Consider the following 19,866-nt stretch of genomic DNA (forward strand, 5'->3'; position numbering starts at 1 on the left):
AAGCAGCCTCTGTGCCCTTTTTGTTTACACAGTGCTGTTTTTGGTCTGAACAGTAACAACTTTATCAGATGGCTTTTGTATTCTCTGCAGGTTTCTCATTGTTTGGTGTTGAAACTCGACAACAGTATGCATCAATCAACACTCAGTGAAGCAGTGAATTCCAAATAATTGCCTCTTTGAATCCAAGTCCTCTGTGATGATGTTAAAGCCTCTCTGGGAGTCAGTCTACTGGGCGGACTGGTTGAAGTTGGAGGATCTGCCAAATACCTGAATGATAAGAAGAAATGCCAGAATCACAGCCGAGTTACAATCAAGAACAAGGCGACCACCGCTTACAAACAATTCACGGCTCGTTCTGAACTGTGAATGTGCAACAAACAGGAGGCCGCTGTTTGTTTCCTGTTTCCCACTGAGAGTCAACATTGGTTTCTTATGACCACAATTGTTACCTGCTCATAAGCATGTAACCATGACGAAGGCCCCCCAGTAGTCTTTTTAACCCAACCAAATTTGAATTTTAGTGATGTCACATAAGATAAAACAAGCTTATTTGATTTGTTACAGCTTTGGAAGGCACTAACAAATGATGTTCTGCCAATAAGATCAGAAAAGGCTCATGTGTGTTATTCTGGAGGACACCTTTTACAAAACATTTTCTCGCTTAATTCAGAGGATTTGTTGGCTTTATGTACAGACTATCTCTGAGGTAATTACCTTCAGCTTGTCAGAGTCCGTCTCTGCAGCATTCAAAAACAGCTGGTTTTCAATTAAAGTATAGGTCATGAGAACTCAAGGTGGAACACACTGACGACAGATATCAGGGACGCAGCTTGCTGAATATTTTCAAAAGAAAGCTAAAAACTGATCTCCTCACTTTAGCCTTTCACTAGCCATGAATTCCTCATAAAGGACAGAAAATTGAGTGCTTTGTCTCGTGCTTATGCATTGCTGCACTTCTTTTAAATTGTTGTATTTTGCTTGACTTTATTCATCCTATGTCATCTATTACAACCCGGTATGTGGCGGCACACGCTGGTCCGCTTGAGATACCGTGTCACTGTCACGGTTTGATGATCCCAGGCGTGAAATTGTCACGCCTGCATTAAAGTGCACTGCCAGCAGGGGGCGACATTTTTTCAGCACCCGCGGTTAACGGGAAGCATTTAGTTCACTCCCATTCCCCTCAGCGCAAGGTAAGATGGAGCCGCACGACCGATGAAATGTATTTTTAAAACTATGAATGGCGTTTGTTAAACAGCTTTTAGGTTCCCTTGGGCTGTAATCATGTTAGTTACATTTCACTTGTCGGTCGAGAGCCGTAGGTCCATTGACGTTTGATGAAATGAAATGAGAAACTTTTATGTAGGTCATTAGCATTTCGGTCGACAGCTAGCTGAAAGCTAGCTCCAGTGAAAGAAGCTGTATTAGCGTTCGGCTTTGCAGCTGGCTTCAATCAAAATAACACGTAGGCTCTAATCATTTGAGTCTATTTTTTCTTTGTGCGTCGTGTATGAGCCTTTTCTGCGCTGAGCGCCGGGCATTAAGCTTATTTTCTGGTCGCCGATAGCTGAAAAGTGTTCAACTTTGGTTCGCGCTTGTCAATGTCAGCGTTTACTTAGCCGTCCAATCACAGTGGAAGAGGGGCGGGACAAGACGTGCAAAGACGAGAGACACTTTGGTTGCTAGGATACGGATAATCAGCACAAGCAACGTTTATTGTGCTTGTTGCACGTTCTTAATTTGCCAGTCGTTTCTCTTGACTTGTTAACACAGGCAAATTATAATTATAACCTATGTTTTATTATTGTATTCTGTGGTTTTAGGCATCGTCTTTATTTTTATTTTCATCATTATAATTTGCCAGTAGTTTCTCTTGACTTGTTAACACAAACTACAGGAAAATTATAATTATAACCAATGTTTTATGATTGTATTCTGTGGTTTTAGGCATCGTCTTTATTTTTATTTTCATCATTATTCTATCTTACTTTTACTATCATTATCAAGTGGGTTTTATCATGCATCTTATTTTACATTCATTTTTAAAATCTGTTTTTATAACCATTCTGTCTTTTCTAAATGAAGCACTCACTTGCATGTGATTTCTTTGTTGTAAAGCTCTTTTAGCTGCAGTTCCTGGGAATGTGGTGGCCTGGATGTGACCCGCGGGCTGCTAACTGATGATATGGGATGGGTCTGGATTGACTTGCTGTTTGGGCAGGATGTGGAGAGCATCTTCCAGTGTGGATCCCACTCATCACCTCAGCAGGTTAGGAAACCAAATTATTCGCTGACATCAGCCAAACCTTCAGTGGAACACGGTTCTCTGCCTTTTCTCCAGTAGCTTTGGAAGTAGTATGTAGGTTTTTCAAGAATGAAGTATCCATAACATTCACACATACATAATATCTTTTCGTGGTGTCCAAGCCACGTTTATCACATTTTAGTGTCCTCTGGAAACATTTTGTTGTTGTTTCCTGCATTTGCAGCTTGTTTGCACATGTGTAGCTAGTTTTCTAAATGCTGTGCATGTGGTGTCAAACTGATAATTCATTTGCTTGTGTTTTGTGGATTTCAATGTGTTTTCTTAAGGTGCGGGGCATTTATGTCTCAAGCCCACTGTGTCAGTGTAAAATGTTAGCACAACCGACACAACACAACTGACAAAGTGAGATAAATCACATTTAGGAATATGAAGAGAGGACAGTTAACAATAAGTTGGAAAACAATTAATATAAATAAATTAAAAGAAGAAAGCTACATACTATGCAGTAAGTTAGTGTAGATTATATTTAATGCACATCAGTATGTTTGTTAAAAAATAACAAAAAACAACAATGCAGTTTCCCCATATTTCTGAGTTAAGTGAGATAGTGATCGATATAATAGCAAATAAACAATACATAGTAATATGTATAAAATGCTGGTGACTCAGCAGCCAATGAACGATAAGCAACATGGGAGTCAGAGCCAACGTCAGGCAGCTGGGTTAACTAGCTTCCACTTTCTGAGAGGAAATCAAAAAGTGGTTGGCCGAAATGTTTAATGACGTTAAAATTTACTAACTGGTTACAACTGCCTTCATGTTAGAATCCATGTGGAAGTTTAACAAATGTTCCCTTCCTCTGTTATGATGCTGTGAAGAAGGAAAGTTACACAATGTCCTCACAGGATTTATGATATTCTATCATTGTACTGTTGTATGCATTGAAATATGTTAGTTTGTCATAAATGATTAAACTTATAATATCGATTACTCTGAAGTGAATGAAGTAGTGCACAGCCGTAAACTCAGGTCTCCACTTTATTGAAAGTTATGCTTCAGAAGAGAGTGAACATGTTCAACAGGTGTTTCACTGTCAAAGACATCTGACATTGATTCAGCTCCACGAACATCAGCAGTGTGCTTAATGTCGAACAAACGCTGTCAACAGTGACTCTCTCCTCAGAACAGCAATTATTCACTGAGTCCTTAATAAATCACTTACTTAAACCCTACATCAGGGTTAAGGCACAGACTTGAGAAAAACAAATAAGATCATTCTTGTATTCTGGAAAGATAACTTTTTAAAATACCACACAAAGAAGAAAAGAAACAAACGCACTTTAGCCACCTTATGCTTCAAAATAATCAACACCATGAATTCAACAAAACCCGTAGTGATTATGTCTTGATATAAGCTCTGTATCTTTAAGTGTCAAGAATTAGAACAGAAAGTTACAATTAAAAAATAGCTCATGTACCAACCAATGAAAGTTTAAAGTGATTGTGAAGCTGTGAAGCACAAACCAGTTGAAAAGAAGGCTGTGCATGGAATCACCATGAATTAATGCAAAGAAAAGCTGTTTACTGCTTCAGCTCTTTAAACATCAGCAATGTGCTTCACATCGAAGAAAATGTTTACAGTGACCCTCTCCTCAAAACAGTAATTAATTACGGTCATTAAAAAGGTATGGATTGAACCTTAGGTCAGCTCAGATTGAACAGGAGTAAATTATTCCTCTGACACTCTTGAAAGGAAAGTCTTTTAAAGATAATGCACAAGAAAAAAGAAAGAAAATGCAAAAATGAAACAATATGCACTTTCGCCCCATGTCCCAAAATAATCAACATGACAACTTCATCGTTTTTACATGAGCTATGAGTTTCTACTTCAACACACTGGTGTTGACAAAGCAATTGTGCATCAATCTAAGATTTTTATCTTTAAGTACCAGGAGTTCGAATAGAAAGTTCCTATTTAGAAAAATATCTGTGATGTACCGAGCAATGAAAACTGATTATGAAGCTGTGAAGTACAAAGCTCAACTATCCTGCTCCATCTGGGCTTCAATGCACTGTTTTATTTGTAAAGGATGCATGTTGAACTTTAAAGATAAAGACATGTCCCTGTCAACAGACCAAGAATCCAACAGGTCTTTGTCATTGCTCTTATTCGACTGGACACAGGTACACATAATTGTTACTGCGTGAAGCCCAGATACCTGGGTAAACAGGCTCAGTGAATGTTTTGCGAAAGGTGTAGAGGTGGCTCAGTGTGTTAGAGGACACTCTGTAGTAGGACACAGTGCCAGCAGGCCAATCCAGATACACCCCCACTCGCCTGACACCAGTAGAGGGCAAAGGACACTCCCACCCCTTATTATCATACCATGCCTTCAGTTTGGATTCATCTGATCTTTTGCCAAAAACCCATGATATGTCATTACACCCTAGCTCGGTCATTGGACCAGTTCCTTGTCTTTCAACTCCCTTGTACCCAGCGATTCCGTAAACAGAATCATTGGAGGTATTACTCCACTCTATCTCCCAGTAATGGCGCCCAGTTAACCCCTCTTTGCACAACACCTGAGGCTGTTTATCAAACCTCTCTGGGTGATGAGGATAGTTCTGCCGTGATCCAAATGCTGCCATCTTGTTGCCCTTAGACAGAGTGAGCTGGTAGTTTGCAGTGTTTGGGTCCAGGTTGAGGTCAGTGGCATCTGATGGAGAGACCAACACAAAATGTCATATTAATCATTGTGATGGTCAAACAGGTATTTTACAAAATGTATTTTTGACTCAAAAAAGCATGGAAAATGCTTACACCAGATCAGATCGCTGCTGTCTTTGATGCTCTCTACAGAGGGGGGGTCAGGCTTTGTAAAATCATCAGTGGCCAGAATGCCATCCTTGTAATGATAGATGGTTGCTCCTGTGTACTTGTTATTATCAAAGGCTGCTACAAGGAAGCGGAATCTGCGGTTGTTCTTCAGTGCCTCGGCAAGATCGTGGACACATTCTGCTTTTTCTCTCATTTTGGTTATGACTTCATGTGAGTAGTACCACTGGTTTTCTTTGCCACTTCCTGTTTCAGTTGAATCCAAGAACTTGGCCATGGCATCAAGGCCGGGGTCGGCGTTCTCCAGAGAGGTGAAAACAAAGCACAGAGCATGTTCTACACCTGGAGCAAGAACCTCCCTGTCCAGCTCCGACTGACTCTTGACGATTGTTACTCCCTGCATGGTATCTACACAGGATCTGACGATGTTGATTTCTCTCTCTTTCTGATCCAGCCACTTGCTCAGTTTGCCATGACTGAATGGTGACTTGTCTCTGTCATCAAGGGCTTGTTCTACTGAGCTCTCCTTTTCTTTGCCATCACGGATGAGGGGAAATTTCTTTGCCATGGTCTGCTGGAGGTTATACTCATAGTAATCGCACAATTTTTGGAATCTGTTCAAATCTGCTTGAAACTGTGGAAAATTTTCCACCACTTTCTCGACCAGAGAATCACTGCATCTCATTCCAATTTCCCTCAAATCTTGCAGAGCAGCCTCAGCCTTCCTCACTAGTCCAACACTGATTTCTTTGGTCAGCTCAGAAGCTTCAGGGGCAAAACATTTTAATGGCATCAGCCAGACCTTCAGTGGAACACTGTTCTCTCCCTTTTCTCCCAGTAGCTGTGGGAGGTCTACATAGGTCTTCACTGCATCTTTAAATGTTGCAGGATTGCTGTCAAGAATGAAGTCTCCATAGTATTTGCAGGAGAATTTGTCAGTCAGGGCTTTTTCTTCATCAGTCAGCTGGATATCAACTTTCCCCTGAATACTGAATGAGGGGATCTTCTTTATCACAGCTTCCATGCTGCCCTGGACATCCTGAACGCTGCTGGCTTCTAACTTCTCACTGTCAAATACAAAGAAGGCATTTGCCCCGTAAAGGATGCCTGAGACTAAATGTGTTGCGAAACCCTTCTTAATGACATCCTTCTGTTGGGTGTTCATTTGAAGGTCAACCACTGACAACTCTTTGAAGTTGGTGGTAGCATTGTACTGGCACGTCACCCTGCTCTGATTTTGGAATTTTTTCTGATCGCTCAGATACTTGGCAGATCCTGCAACCTCGATCAGTCCACTCAGGAAACTGGCCTCCAGAGAAGCACCAACATCCAGCAGAGAAGACCTGGATTCAATGGTGTCAGAAGCAATAATTTCAAAAGCACTGTAGGGCTTAGTGACTTCACTGATCTTCTGTTGTAGAGTGTCATCGTCCCACAATCTCAAACCTATAGAAATTGGAAGCCATAAGTGCTGGTTAACATTTTTATTTGTTGTCTTATGCTGTTGTTATGCTGGAGTGAGATACAGACGTGAAACTTGATATATAACATTGTGCAAATGCTTTACAGGAGAGCTGTGACAGGCGGGTGTAATTACAACAACATTTCTTATAAGAAAGACTTACCTGGGATCAGTTCATCTTTCCGGGCATCATAGAGCATTCCCAGGGTGAAAGGTCGACCCAGGGCAGCAACTGTCATGTTACTGTTGGCCATTTCTCCAACCTGATGAGAAATGACAATTCAGTGACCACACAGTCTTCAGTCCTGCATTTACAAGGTTTTAAGCAGTAGGTGTTGACGGTCAGTAATACTGGGAGTCAATTCTCCTCCTTCACACAAAGAAAGAAAGACAAGGATAAGAGACGGACAGACTGACAGTTTGCTGTGCTGACAAATGAAATATTTCCCTGCAGACACTAGTCTGACGTTGATACTTTTACACAGCCTCTCGTGCAGTAAAAGTCTGAACATTCATCTGTTTTGTTACCCTCTGCCCGCCCACTTTGTCCTCACCTGGTGAAGCTGTGGAGATCAGCGGAGTTGTGTGTGAGTCTTCTTGACTTGCAGCTGGAGCGGCTGTGGTCTGATGGTGTGGACTGCTCCAGGACTACTTATATCCTGTCAGATCCTCTCTCTTCTGCTGACTCCTCCCATGACACGCCTCCAGACATGACAACTACCATTTCTTCATGTCACAGGCCTCAACTTGCCAACTTGTTTCAATGGCTGAAGTGAAATGAAATGACAGAAAACATGTGATCTTTGGCCATTTACAGGTATGAATGTTAAGAATGTCAGTTCATTTGTTTATGCACATGTTCTTCAGTTCCCGCCAACTATAGCTGTGTCCAATGCACACATATGACATAACAGAAACATGATTTTGCAGAAAGGCATCTATGCATTTAACACCTAGAAGACACACCTACTGGGAAATATGATGAGAAAGACCTTCTAAACATTTGACTCTGTTCCAGGGATTTGACAGTTTTTCATTAAATGATAAAACCACAAACAGGTTTTGCAACTATGATATAACAGCACAGAAGAGAATGTCTTTCTGCAAAATCATGTTTCTTATATGTCAAAAAAACAGTGCATTGGACGCAGCTGTAGTTGGTGCAATATTTTTTATGCACATGGTGACATGTCTAAAGGAAGCTTTAAGTACTGGCAGCGGTCTAGCTGCTGTGGTAGAAAGGACGATGAAGTGTGTGTGTGTGTGTGTGTGTGTGTGTGTGTTATATCAGCTGGAACTGAACCACACACAGGAGCAGTGGGCTGCAATCTCTCTCCAATCTCTCCGACCTCTAGGCCACGGCTGCCCCCAACAAAAAATAAACAAATATTCATTTGCAGTCCGGTTCGATTCCCCCACCGGACGGGCAGAGAAAATTTGGGTGCGGTGGAGTATCCCCTCCCCCTCCATTAGCCGGCTGATGTGGCCTTGAGCAAGGAACTTAACCCCCCCAATATGCTCCCCGGGCGCTTGATTGCTGCCCACTGCTCCTGTGTGTGTTTCACTGCATGTTGCATGTGTGTGTGTTTCTGCAAGCAGTGATGGGTGAAATGCACAGAGTAATTTCCCCAAATCGTGGGATTAATAAAGTAAATAAAATTAAATTAAAAATAAAATTAAAATTGCACATTTTCTTCAGTGCCCGCTGATATGACACACACACACACTTCATCGTCCTTTCTACCACCATTAACGAGACCGCTGCCAGTACTAAGCTTCCTTTAGACATGTCACCATGTGCATAAAAAATATTGCACCAACTACAGCTATGTCCAATGCACTGTTTTTTTGACATAACAGAAACATGATTTTGCAGAAAGACATTCTCTTCTGTACTGTTATATCATAGTTGCAAAACCTGATTGTGGTTAAATTATTTAATTAAAAACTGTCAAATCCCTGGAACCGAGTCAAATGTTTAGAAGGTCTTTCTCATCATATTTCCCAGTAGGTGTGTCTTCTAGGTGTCATATGCATAGATGCCATTCTCATCATATTTCCCAGTAGGTGTGTCTTCCAGGTGTTAAATGCATAGATGCCTTTCTGCAAAATCATGTTTCTGTTATGTAGGGCTGCGCGATATGGCCTAAAAAAAAAATCTCAAGATTTTTTCACAAAAAATCCAGATTCACGATTTAAATCGTTTTTTTTTCACCCCCTACCTAAAATCAATTTGCAGATGACAAAGAAATTGTTCAAAACAAGTTTCAAATTTGTTTTGTTTAATTTTTCCCTTCTGGGGATTAAGTTGCATAAACAAGCCACAAAAAAAGAGATGGCAAGCCCTGCCTACCATCGTAAACAGTGACAATGTAAATTTTCAGTAAGCTTTATCTAGTTTCAAAATGACACAATGCACTCTAAAACTAACTTGAAAAAATAAAACATAAAATTATAAGACGCTTTTGTGAGGTTGATAAAATAAAGTGCAAACAAAACTCTCTGTTACCTGAACATGTTTTGCATAATAAAGAGGTGTTTGTGTGGTTAACAAAAAGTATTTGGTCACTATTTTAATTCCCTGAATCATGTTAACTAAATTAAACAGCTGCATCAAATAAAATTAAACATAAAATTTCTTCTTTCTGCATTAAATAGTAGCCTTCCATTGTAAACAACTGTGAAAATGTTAATTTTCAGTCAGCTTTTCTTACTGGCAGTGACATAAACATAGCATGAAATAAAATGTGTGACCTTTTTTAACACAAAAACACGTACAAAAGTTTAACAACTTGCTATTCAGTATCCGGTTACCTTAACATATTTTGCATAGTAAAAAAGTGCCTGTCAACAAAATTAAACATCTGCATTCACAGCATTATCAACAGCATCAAATAGTAGTGCATGAGGTGCTTCTTTGCTGTTTTTTAACATTTTTAGCCAGGAACTTCCCAACTGCATCCGTGACAGCTTTCCACCAGGCTCCTTTCTTATCATACGGGGTACAGATTGTCAATGTTTCCAAGACGGTAGGTTGTTTTTTGGTGACGGTGCTTGGGCTGCCGTAGTCTTGTTCCTTTCGTAGGGAGCAACACCTCTCCCACTTGGCAGCATGCTTCTGTTTGAGGTGCTACAGTAAATTGGTAGGACTGCTACCTTTTGTGGCAACAAACTTTGTGTCAGGGAGTTGGGGACTAAGGGAGAACTATGCGGTAGAACCCAAATGCAGACACACAAGGGGGCGCTTGACTCAGATAATTAAATTTATTAAACACAAAGAGGAACACAACTAAGGAGCTGTGAAGAAACACACACACAAGGGACAAGGGCTATACACACAACGAAGGCAACACAGGGAAACAATGAATAAACACGCAAACTACGGAGCAGGGGAAAAGACTAAGACAACACAAGAAACTCACTACACAAAACGTGGCAGGACTAAAGACAAGACCAGAAACTTCACTTGCATAAACTGTGGCAGGACTATAAGACAAGACTATGAACAAATTGTCAATGACTAAAATACAGAACAAAAAACGCTCCCGTAGATGGAAGAAACAAACGACTATGAAAGACCTTGAACTTAACCAACAAAACAACAGAAACAAAATTCACTCCTGAAAACTTGGAGGAAAATAACACTACTAAGAAATAAAACAAAACCCAAGAACAATCTAACAAAGAACTGAAAATCGGCTATAACTAGCGGTAACCAAAATGACAAAACTAGGCGATAGAAATTACAATAAAAGGAAAAGTCACAGAGAACACGGCATGGACATGAACACAGACAAACCAAGGGATAACACAGACATGAACAGAGACACGAACATGAACATGAAACGCGACATGGACATGACAAAGAAATCACAACGACAAATACTCACTATGGGGGCTATGGCTATGGCTATGACTGTGGCTAAGGCTGTGGCTGTGGCTATGGCTATGGCTATGGCTGTGGCTATGGCGGTGGCTATGGCTGTGGCTGTGGCTATGGCTATGGCTGTGGCTGTGGCTATGGCTGTGGCTATGGCTGTTGCTGTGGCTATGGCTGTGGCAGACGGCAAGGTAACAAGACAACAAGCTAGCGCAGACAACGACCCAACAAGGACAGGGGGGAAGACACAGACTTAAATACACAAGGAGGGGTCGCTAATGACACACAGGTGGAAACAATCAGACAATCACAGAGACGGAAAACACAGGAAGTAAAGTAACCAAAGACACATAACATGAACCTTCAAAATAAAACAGGATGTGAGAATACTCAGACAAAGACAACACACAATGGGAAACTTAACAAAAACACAAACACGACGGGGCAAGGGTAGAGACTAAGACAATACAAAAGCTCTCTTACATAAAACGTGGCATGACTTAGACGACATTAGGAATACACAACAAACAAGGCATTGCAGAGACAACACTAGGAATACACTAACATGAAACCTGACCTGGATGTGAACAAAGACAGCACATGGACAAACACTTACTAACTGAATGGGGCAAGATCAACAAGAGAAAACTAAACAAAAAACCGGCGTGCATGGCACGGGTCATGACACTTTGCAGCGAGGTGCTGTTTGTTCAGTGTCTAACACCACAAACCCGAACCAATTCCAAATAACTAAAGTTACGTTTCCTTTCTTCAGAGTGAGATCTGCACCGCTCGCCGCCATGTTGTTTGTGTATCAAGCACGGGGGGAGGGGGGCGCGCACTCTGAACTACGGGAGCCCAGCAGCCAGGCGTTGGTGGCGGATGTTGATGAGAAAATCGATTTTCATTAAAACAAATCAACATTAAGTACAAATTCGAATTAATCGATAAAATCGATTTATCGCCCAGCCCTACTGTTATGTCATGAAAACAGTGCATTGAACAAATCTACAGATTTTGCAGAAAGGCATCTATGCATTTAACACAGAAGACACACCTACTGGGAAATATGATGAGAAAGACCTTCTGAACATTTGACTCTGTTCCAGGGATTTGACAGTTTTTAATTAAAATAAAATAAAAAATAAAATTAAAATTGCACATTTTCTTCAGTGCCCGCTGATATGACACACACACACACTTCATCGTCCTTTCTACCACCATTAACGAGACCGCTGCCAGTACTAAGCTTCCTTTAAAAATGTCACCATGTGCATAAAAAATATTGCACCAACTACAGCTGTGTCCAATGCACTGTTTTTTTGACATATAAGAAACATGATTTTGCAGAAAGACATTCTCTTCTGTACTGTTATATCATAGTTGCAAAACCTGTTTGTGGTTATTTAATTAAAAACTGTCAAATCCCTGGAACAGAGTCAAATGTTCAGAAGTCCCAGTAGGTGTGTCTTCTAGGTGTTAAATGCATAGATGCGTTTCTGCAAAATCATGTTTCTGTTATGTCATATGTGTGCATTGGACACAGCTGTAGTTGGCGGGAACTGAAGAACATGTGCATAAACAAATGAACTGACATTCTTAACATTCATACCTGTAAATGGCCAAAGATCACATGTTTTCTGTCATTTCATTTCACTTCAGCTATTGAATCAAGTTGGCAAGTTGAGGCCTGTGACATGAAGAAATGGTAGTTGTCATGTCTGGAGGCGTGTCATGGGAGGAGTCAGCAGAAGAGAGAGGATCTGACAGGATATAAGTAGTCCTGGAGCAGTCCACACCATCAGACCACAGCCACTCCAGCTGCAAGTCAAGAAGACTCACACACAACTCCGCTGATCTCCACAGCTTCACCAGGTGAGGACAAAGTGGGCGGGCAGAGGGTGACAAAACAGATGAATGTTCAGACTTTTACTGCACGAGAGGCTGTGTAAAAGTATCAACGTCAGACTAGTGTCTGCAGGGAAATATTTCATTTGTCAGCACAGCAAACTGTCAGTCTGTCCGTCTCCTATCCTTGTCTTTCTTTGTTTGTGTGAAGGAGGAGAATTGACTCCCAGTATTACTGACTGTCAACACCTACTGCTTAAAACCTTGTAAATGCAGGACTGAAGACTGTGGTCACTGAATTGTCATTTCTCATCAGGTTGGAGAAATGGCCAACAGTAACATGACAGTTGCTGCCCTGGGTCGACCTTTCACCCTGGGAATGCTCTATGATGCCCGGAGAGATGAACTGATCCCAGGTAAGTCTTTCTTATAAGAAATGTATTTGTAAATACACCTGCCTACATTGTTATATATCAAGTTTCACGTCTGTATCTCACTCCAGCATAACAACAGCATAAGACAACAAATAAAAATGTTAACCAGCACTTATGGCTTCCAATTTCTATAGGTTTGAGATTGTGGGATGATGACACTCTACAACAGAAGATCAGTGAAGTCACTAAGCCCTACAGTGCTTTTGAAATTATTGCTTCTGACACCATTGAATCCAGGTCTTCTCTGCTGGATGTTGGTGCTTCTCTGGAGGCCAGTTTCCTGAGTGGACTGATCGAGGTTGCAGGATCTGCCAAGTATCTGAGCGATCAGAAAAAATTCCAAAATCAGAGCAGGGTGACGTGCCAGTACAATGCTACCACCAACTTCAAAGAGTTGTCAGTGGTTGACCTTCAAATGAACACCCAACAGAAGGATGTCATTAAGAAGGGTTTCGCAACACATTTAGTCTCAGGCATCCTTTACGGGGCAAATGCCTTCTTTGTATTTGACAGTGAGAAGTTAGAAGCCAGCAGCGTTCAGGATGTCCAGGGCAGCATGGAAGCTGTGATAAAGAAGATCCCCTCATTCAGTATTCAGGGGAAAGTTGATATCAAGCTGACTGATGAAGAAAAAGCCCTGACTGACAAATTCTCCTGCAAATTCTATGGAGACTTCATTCTTGACAGCAATCCTGCAACATTTAAAGATGCAGTGAAGACCTATGTAGACCTCCCACAGCTACTGGGAGAAAAGGGAGAGAACAGTGTTCCACTGAAGGTCTGGCTGATGCCATTAAAATGTTTTGCCCCTGAAGCTTCTGAGCTGACCAAAGAAATCAGTGTTGGACTAGTGAGGAAGGCTGGGGCTGCTCTGCAAGATTTGAGGGAAATTGGAATGAGATGCAGTGATTCTCTGGTCGAGAAAGTGGTGGAAAATTTTCCACAGTTTCAAGCAGATTTGATCAGATTCCAAAAATTGTGCGATTACTATGAGTATAACTTCCAGCAGACCATGGCAAAGAAATTTCCCCTCATCCGTGATGGCAAAGAAAAGGAGAGCTCAGTAGAACAAGCCCTTGATGACAGAGACAAGTCACCATTCAGTCATGACAAACTGAACGAGTGGCTGGATCAGAAACAGAGAGAAATCAACATCGTCAGATCCTGTGTAGATACCATGCAGGGAGTAAAAATCGTCCACAGTCAGTCAGAGCTGGACAGGGAGGTTCTTGCTCCAGGTGTAGAACATGCTCTGTGCTTTGTTTTCACCTCTCTGGAGAACGCCGACCCCGGCCTTGATGCCATGGCCAAGTTCTTGGATTCAACTGAAACAGGAAGTGGCAAAGAAAACCAGTGGTACTACTCACATGAGGTCATAACCAAAATGAGAGAAAAAGCAGAATGTGTCCACGATCTTGCCGAGGCACTGAAGAACAACCGCAGATTCCGCTTCCTTGTAGCAGCCTTTGATAATAACAAGTACACAGGAGCAACCATCTATCATTACAAGGATGGCATTCTGGCCACTGATGATTTTACAAAGCCTGACCCCCCCTCTGTAGAGAGCATCAAAGACAGCAGCGATCTGATCTGGTGTAAGCATTTTCCATGCTTTTTTGAGTCAAAAATACATTTTGTAAAATACCTGTTTGACCATCACAATGATTAATATGACATTTTGTGTTGGTCTCTCCATCAGATGCCACTGACCTCAACCTGGACCCAAACACTGCAAACTACCAGCTCACTCTGTCTAAGGGCAACAAGATGGCAGCATTTGGATCACGGCAGAACTATCCCGATCACCCAGAGAGGTTTGATAAACAGCCTCAGGTGTTGTGCAAAGAGGGGTTAACTGGGCGCCATTACTGGGAGATGGAGTGGAGTAATACCTCCAATGATTCTGTTTACGGAATCGCTGGGTACAAGGGAGTTAGAAGAAAAGGAACCGGTCCTATGACCGAGCTAGGGTGTAATGACATATCATGGGTTTTTGGCAAAAGAACAGATGAATCCAAACTGAAGGCATGGTATGATAATAAGGGGTGGGAGTGTCCTTTGCCCTCTACTGGTGTCAGGCGCATGGGGGTGTATCTGGATTGGCCTGCTGGCACTGTGTCCTACTACAGAGTGTCCTCTAACACACTGAGCCACCTCTACACCTTTCGCAAAACATTCACTGAGCCTGTTTACCCAGGTATCTGGGCTTCACGCAGTAACAATTATGTGTACCTGTGTGCAGTCGAATAAGAGCAATGACAAAGACCTGTTGGATTCTTGGTCTGTTGACAGGGACATGTCTTTATCTTTAAAGTTCAACATGCATCCTTTACAAATAAAACAGTGCATTGAAGCCCAGATGGAGCAGGATAGTTGAGCTTTGTACTTCACAGCTTCATAATCAGTTTTCATTGCTCGGTACATCACAGATATTTTTCTAAATAGGAACTTTCTATTCGAACTCCTGATACTTAAAGATAAAAATCTTAGATTGATGCACAATTGCTTTGTCAACACCAGTGTGTTGAAGTAGAAACTCATAGCTCATGTAAAAACGATGAAGTTGTCATGTTGATTATTTTGGGACATGGGGCAAAAGTGCATATTGTTTCATTTTTGCATTTTCTTTCTTTTTTCTTGTGCATTATCTTTAAAAGACTTTCCTTTCAAGAGTGTCAGAGGAGTAATTTACTCCTGTTCAATCTGAGCTGACCTAAGGTTCAATCCATACCTTTTTAATGACCGTAATTAATTACTGTTTTGAGGAGAGGGTCACTGTAAACATTTTCTTCGATGTGAAGCACATTGCTGATGTTTAAAGAGCTGAAGCAATAAACAGCTTTTGCATTAATTCATGGTGATTCCATGCACAGCCTTCTTTTCAACTGGTTTGTGCTTCACAGCTTCACAATCACTTTAAACTTTCATTGGTTGGTACATGAGCTATTTTTTAATTGTAACTTTCTGTTCTAATTCTTGACACTTAAAGATACAGAGCTTATATCAAGACATAATCACTACGGGTTTTGTTGAATTCATGGTGTTGATTATTTTGAAGCATAAGGTGGCTAAAGTGCGTTTGTTTCTTTTCTTCTTTGTGTGGTATTTTAAAAAGTTATCTTTCCAGAATACAAGAATGATCTTATTTGTTTTTCTCAAGTCTGTGCCTTAACCCTGATGTAGGGTTTAAGTAAGTGATTTATTAAGGACTCAGTGAATAATTGCTGTTCTGAGGAGAGAGTCACTGTTGACAGCGTTTGTTCGACATTAAGCACACTGCTGATGTTCGTGGAGCTGAATCAATGTCAGATGTCTTTGACAGTGAAACACCTGTTGAACATGTTCACTCTCTTCTGAAGCATAACTTTCAATAAAGTGGAGACCTGAGTTTACGGCTGTGCACTACTTCATTCACTTTAGATTCACAAGCATGTTTAAATGCACAACACTGATGACAGAAAATCCTGCAAGGAAATAGTATAACTGTCCTTCAGAGTATCATAATAACACAGAGGATGGTAATATTTGTTGATTCACCACATGCATTTTAACATGTGGCTATTTTCATTCGTTGCTAAATAATTTTACCTCATTCAACATTCGAACTATCCCGACTCACTTTGGGAGGCTCGCAATGGTATCATGGTGGCCTTGGCCCCCATTGGCCCCTTCTGGCGGAGCCCCTGGCCATACTAAATTATTTAGCACACATACCACAATAACTTCTGCGATAGCTGGAACTGCTTCTCTTTAGCGAGGCATCTGATGTCAGATGGCAGACATGATGATGCTCCTTGCAAATTACACAGATGCTTGCTATCACGGAGTTTCCACGTCAGGTTTTCCCTTCATCTCCGTGAATTATTCCGGCCTCCTATTTTATGTTATTTTCTTTATTGCTGAAAAAAGCATTTGTTTTTTCGATGTATGAATGGATCAAACGCAGGCTGAAGGTTCCTCATCAATGCACTCAATGTTTTTTTTTGTTCATGTTATTTCAACACCTTCAGCCGCTTCCTGCACAGTCAAAGTTGTGTTCATACCACATTATCCATAACCCAGAGAGGCCTGATAAACTTCCTCAGGTGTTGTGCAAAGAGAGGTTAACTGGGAGGTAATAGTAATAGCAATGGAGTAATGGCTGTTGTGCATCTGTTTGCACACGGAGTACCTCATCATTTAAAGCCAGAAGAGGGCACAGTGAGTTGTTTGATGATCTCTGACATTGTATCCTATCAGGGAATATGATAAAATTATTTGTGCAGAGCTTTGTTTTGTACAGAAATTATCGTAAGGATTATTTTGGGAGGCAATGACAAAATAATGACTGTGCTATGACATAATTAAAGTTCTGTATTGTCATATGCACAACAACTACACTGAAGCAGTCATTGTCAATAAAAATCATAGGTCTCAGGCTCCCTCCAACACTGCTCTTGTCTAAAAAATATGAGCAAAGGAAAATTACATAAGTGCAACAAAGACTAATTGGAAAATAAACACAATATAGTGCAGCAGTGAAGATATAGGAATGTATTACAATACAGAATAACATATGAAGTAAAGTGTAATACTTTGTCACAAAATAATCAAATGAAGTGAAATAAAATCACATAAATATATTTGTACACCCACTGTGCGTTTGCAAATGTACAATGAACTCATTCTATTCTGTTCATCCATGTTCTAATTGTCATTGTAGATTAACATTATTACAGCCACGGCCCTGTTAACCGGGCAGATATGGACACCATCCGATGCAGTGCAGGAAGGTACATCAGTCCTGAGACAGAGAGACGTTTTGGATCCAAGTCCAGCAGGGAAGAGGGGGTTTGGCCCTGTGGCAAGTGGGGTGGGGTGTCTAGTGATCCTGTTGTCCTTCCTCCTACACCGCTGGGTATAGATGTCCTCCATGCATGACAAGGTCTTCTGGTAATGTGCTGAGCAGTTTTCACCACCCTCTGTAGAAACTTACGGTAAACAGTGCAGTTGCCCAGCAGTGATGAAGCCTGTCAGCATTTTCTCAATGGTGCACCTGTAGAAGTTGGAGAGTATCTTGGAGGCCATGTTAAACTTCCCCAGCTTGTCGATGAAGAATGCAGTCCCAAGGGGCGCCAGCATTCAGAGTCAAGGTGGAGGGCAAGGTGGTTTCTATTCACACAGCCTGGGATCCGCCCATCATGAGGTTCAGGATCCGGTCACAAGGCTGTCCTGAGTCTAAATTCTCTGAGCTTGATGACAAACTTGAAGGGCACGATGCTATTAAATGCTGAACTAACGTCAAAGAACATCATTTTCACACATGTGTTCCCCTTGTCCAGGTGGGAGAGGGCAGTGTGGCTAGTGCAATAGAATGATTTGTTGACCTGTTTGGCCTGTATGCAAATTGTGGTGGGTCCAGTGAGTAAGGGAGGGAGGTGCTGCTGGATGGTATATCTGAAGATTCTCATTCATTCATTCAAGTCATGGTGCTTCCCAAAGGCAACTGGACATCCTCTTACCTCTCATCCAAGAGGCTTCTTCAGTTCTCACTGACTGGTGGGGAGTCCCAGGCATTTGTCCTCTTGCAGGATCACTGACCCACCCAGCTATGATGTAAGTCATTAAGGTCACATGGTGTTAGTGGGTCAGTGGGTGTTAATGAATGAGTCAAGGTGGATGCTGGATGGTAGTCTTTCAGGCAGAGCGCTCGTCTTTTTCAGCAAAAGGGACAATTGTTGAAACAAGAAACATGATGATTTATTTAGCATTGCAAAAGCTCTTAAGGTGGATAGGTTGGCATGCATCCTGTTTTGCTGTTTCTTTTAACCATGACCATCAATTTTCGCCAACCTTCACCATAATTTTAGTTACCAAAACTTAAGCAATCCTCAAAACAGAGGGAGTAAGTGAGAAAATGTTCATGTCACTAATTTTTGGTCCATAGATCCTCATGGGTAAGTTTTTCTCTGAATAGTTTCTTCTTGTACAAATGCTGCCTGCAACGGTGCCACTCTGACACAGTCAAACTGTTTGCTTCCTTTAATGTCTTTCCTGTGATAATACCCCACCTACATTAGTGTTACCATACTTCTATCTCCTAATAAGTACTGTACTGTATGAAGTGTTTCACATGAAACTTCAAATGAGATTAAGTTTGTCTGTATGAGTTTGTAAATGTCAGCCTGTGCCCGTATGTAGTGTGTACATACTATTTCATCAAACTATTAAATTCAGTATCTATACATCTGTCATATGTTACCACCCCTCAAAAATGCCTGCCCCCTTCTGGCCACTCCATAAATATTTTTCTCACACTCCTTGGGTTTGTGCAAACATACAAGGTACTGTCATTCTATTCTATTTAAAATATTTCAGAAATGTGCTTCATATCATGCTATTGCTTCATATTGGGTTTACGTAATGAAAACTAATCAAGCTGTTAATAAACTTCATGACCTGAGTATGTCAAGTCAAGTTCTGCATGTTCAGTACATAGATGCTTACGTGCAAAATCTCTGCACTGTTATGTCATAGCTGCAACACCTGTTTCTGGTTGAACCGTCTTTTTAATCACATGTCCCAGTAAATTTGTAGTAAACTTGGAAGCTAACACTGTGGTCTGATTTCATAAGATTTACATTTTCAGTGTATGCCAAGTGGAAAATCACTAATCTTCACAGTCAAACATTGCACAATTTCACTTGAATCCTTTAAGAGTTGTAATGGTTTATTGATTTGTTTGATTCATTCTTTAATCATTCCTGATTACTGATTGTGTACCACCATTTCACAGCTGCATTTCCTATTTTCAGAAGCATTTTCAGGCACATTATCTGACCAATCTGGTGTGTCCCTTCTATGAATGACTTCATGCTATGTCAAGACTTCACACTTGTACTTTCTCCCCATAAAAAAATTTGGGCTTCAATAGAAATCTTTAGTTTCTTCACCTTGGTTTACATCACAAATTCGTGTGTCAAGATTTTTTTCTCTCTGGAATCTATCTTTGTATATATATATATATATATATATATATATATATATATACCGTATTTTCCGCACTATAAGGCGCACCTAAAAGCCTTTAATATTCTCAAAAACCCACAGTGCGCCTTATAATCCGATGCGCATTTTATATGGATCAATATTGGTTAATTA

At 41.0% G+C, this 19,866-nt stretch overlaps 2 protein-coding genes across 2 annotated transcripts; one reads left to right on the top strand and one right to left on the bottom strand.

The window, feature by feature from the left end:
* Positions 1-3,943: 3,943 nt before the first annotated feature.
* On the bottom strand, positions 3,944-7,182 carry LOC121624856 (neoverrucotoxin subunit alpha-like). Its single transcript, XM_041962796.1, has 4 exons — positions 7,119-7,182; positions 6,728-6,827; positions 5,088-6,548; positions 3,944-4,983 (listed from the first exon to the last, which is right to left on the bottom strand). Exons 2-4 carry the CDS (start codon positions 6,816-6,818, stop codon positions 4,433-4,435), a joined length of 2,103 nt encoding a protein of 700 aa, XP_041818730.1. The 5' UTR covers positions 6,819-6,827; positions 7,119-7,182; the 3' UTR covers positions 3,944-4,432.
* A 5,080-nt stretch (positions 7,183-12,262) lies between these two features.
* On the top strand, positions 12,263-16,102 carry LOC121624758 (neoverrucotoxin subunit alpha-like). The gene is made up of 4 exons (XM_041962626.1): positions 12,263-12,319; positions 12,609-12,708; positions 12,861-14,321; positions 14,426-16,102. The coding sequence occupies exons 2-4, from the start codon at positions 12,618-12,620 to the stop codon at positions 14,974-14,976; spliced, it is 2,103 nt and encodes a 700-aa protein (XP_041818560.1). The 5' UTR covers positions 12,263-12,319; positions 12,609-12,617; the 3' UTR covers positions 14,977-16,102.
* Positions 16,103-19,866: the final 3,764 nt, after the last annotated feature.

This window comes from Chelmon rostratus, chromosome 21 (genome assembly GCF_017976325.1).
Source record: "Chelmon rostratus isolate fCheRos1 chromosome 21, fCheRos1.pri, whole genome shotgun sequence".
In the NCBI taxonomy this organism is placed as follows: Eukaryota; Metazoa; Chordata; class Actinopteri; order Chaetodontiformes; family Chaetodontidae; genus Chelmon; species Chelmon rostratus.

Coding starts and splice junctions, on each gene's coding strand:
- LOC121624856 (XM_041962796.1), bottom strand. CDS start 6,818: ATGGCCAACAGTAACATGACAGTTGCTGCCCTGGGTCGACCTTTCACC. Junction 6,549..6,727: donor GAAAGATGAACTGATCCCAG/GTAAGTCTTTCT, acceptor CAATTTCTATAG/GTTTGAGATTGTGGGACGAT. Junction 4,984..5,087: donor CAGCAGCGATCTGATCTGGT/GTAAGCATTTTC, acceptor TCTCTCCATCAG/ATGCCACTGACCTCAACCTG.
- LOC121624758 (XM_041962626.1), top strand. CDS start 12,618: ATGGCCAACAGTAACATGACAGTTGCTGCCCTGGGTCGACCTTTCACC. Junction 12,709..12,860: donor GAGAGATGAACTGATCCCAG/GTAAGTCTTTCT, acceptor CAATTTCTATAG/GTTTGAGATTGTGGGATGAT. Junction 14,322..14,425: donor CAGCAGCGATCTGATCTGGT/GTAAGCATTTTC, acceptor TCTCTCCATCAG/ATGCCACTGACCTCAACCTG.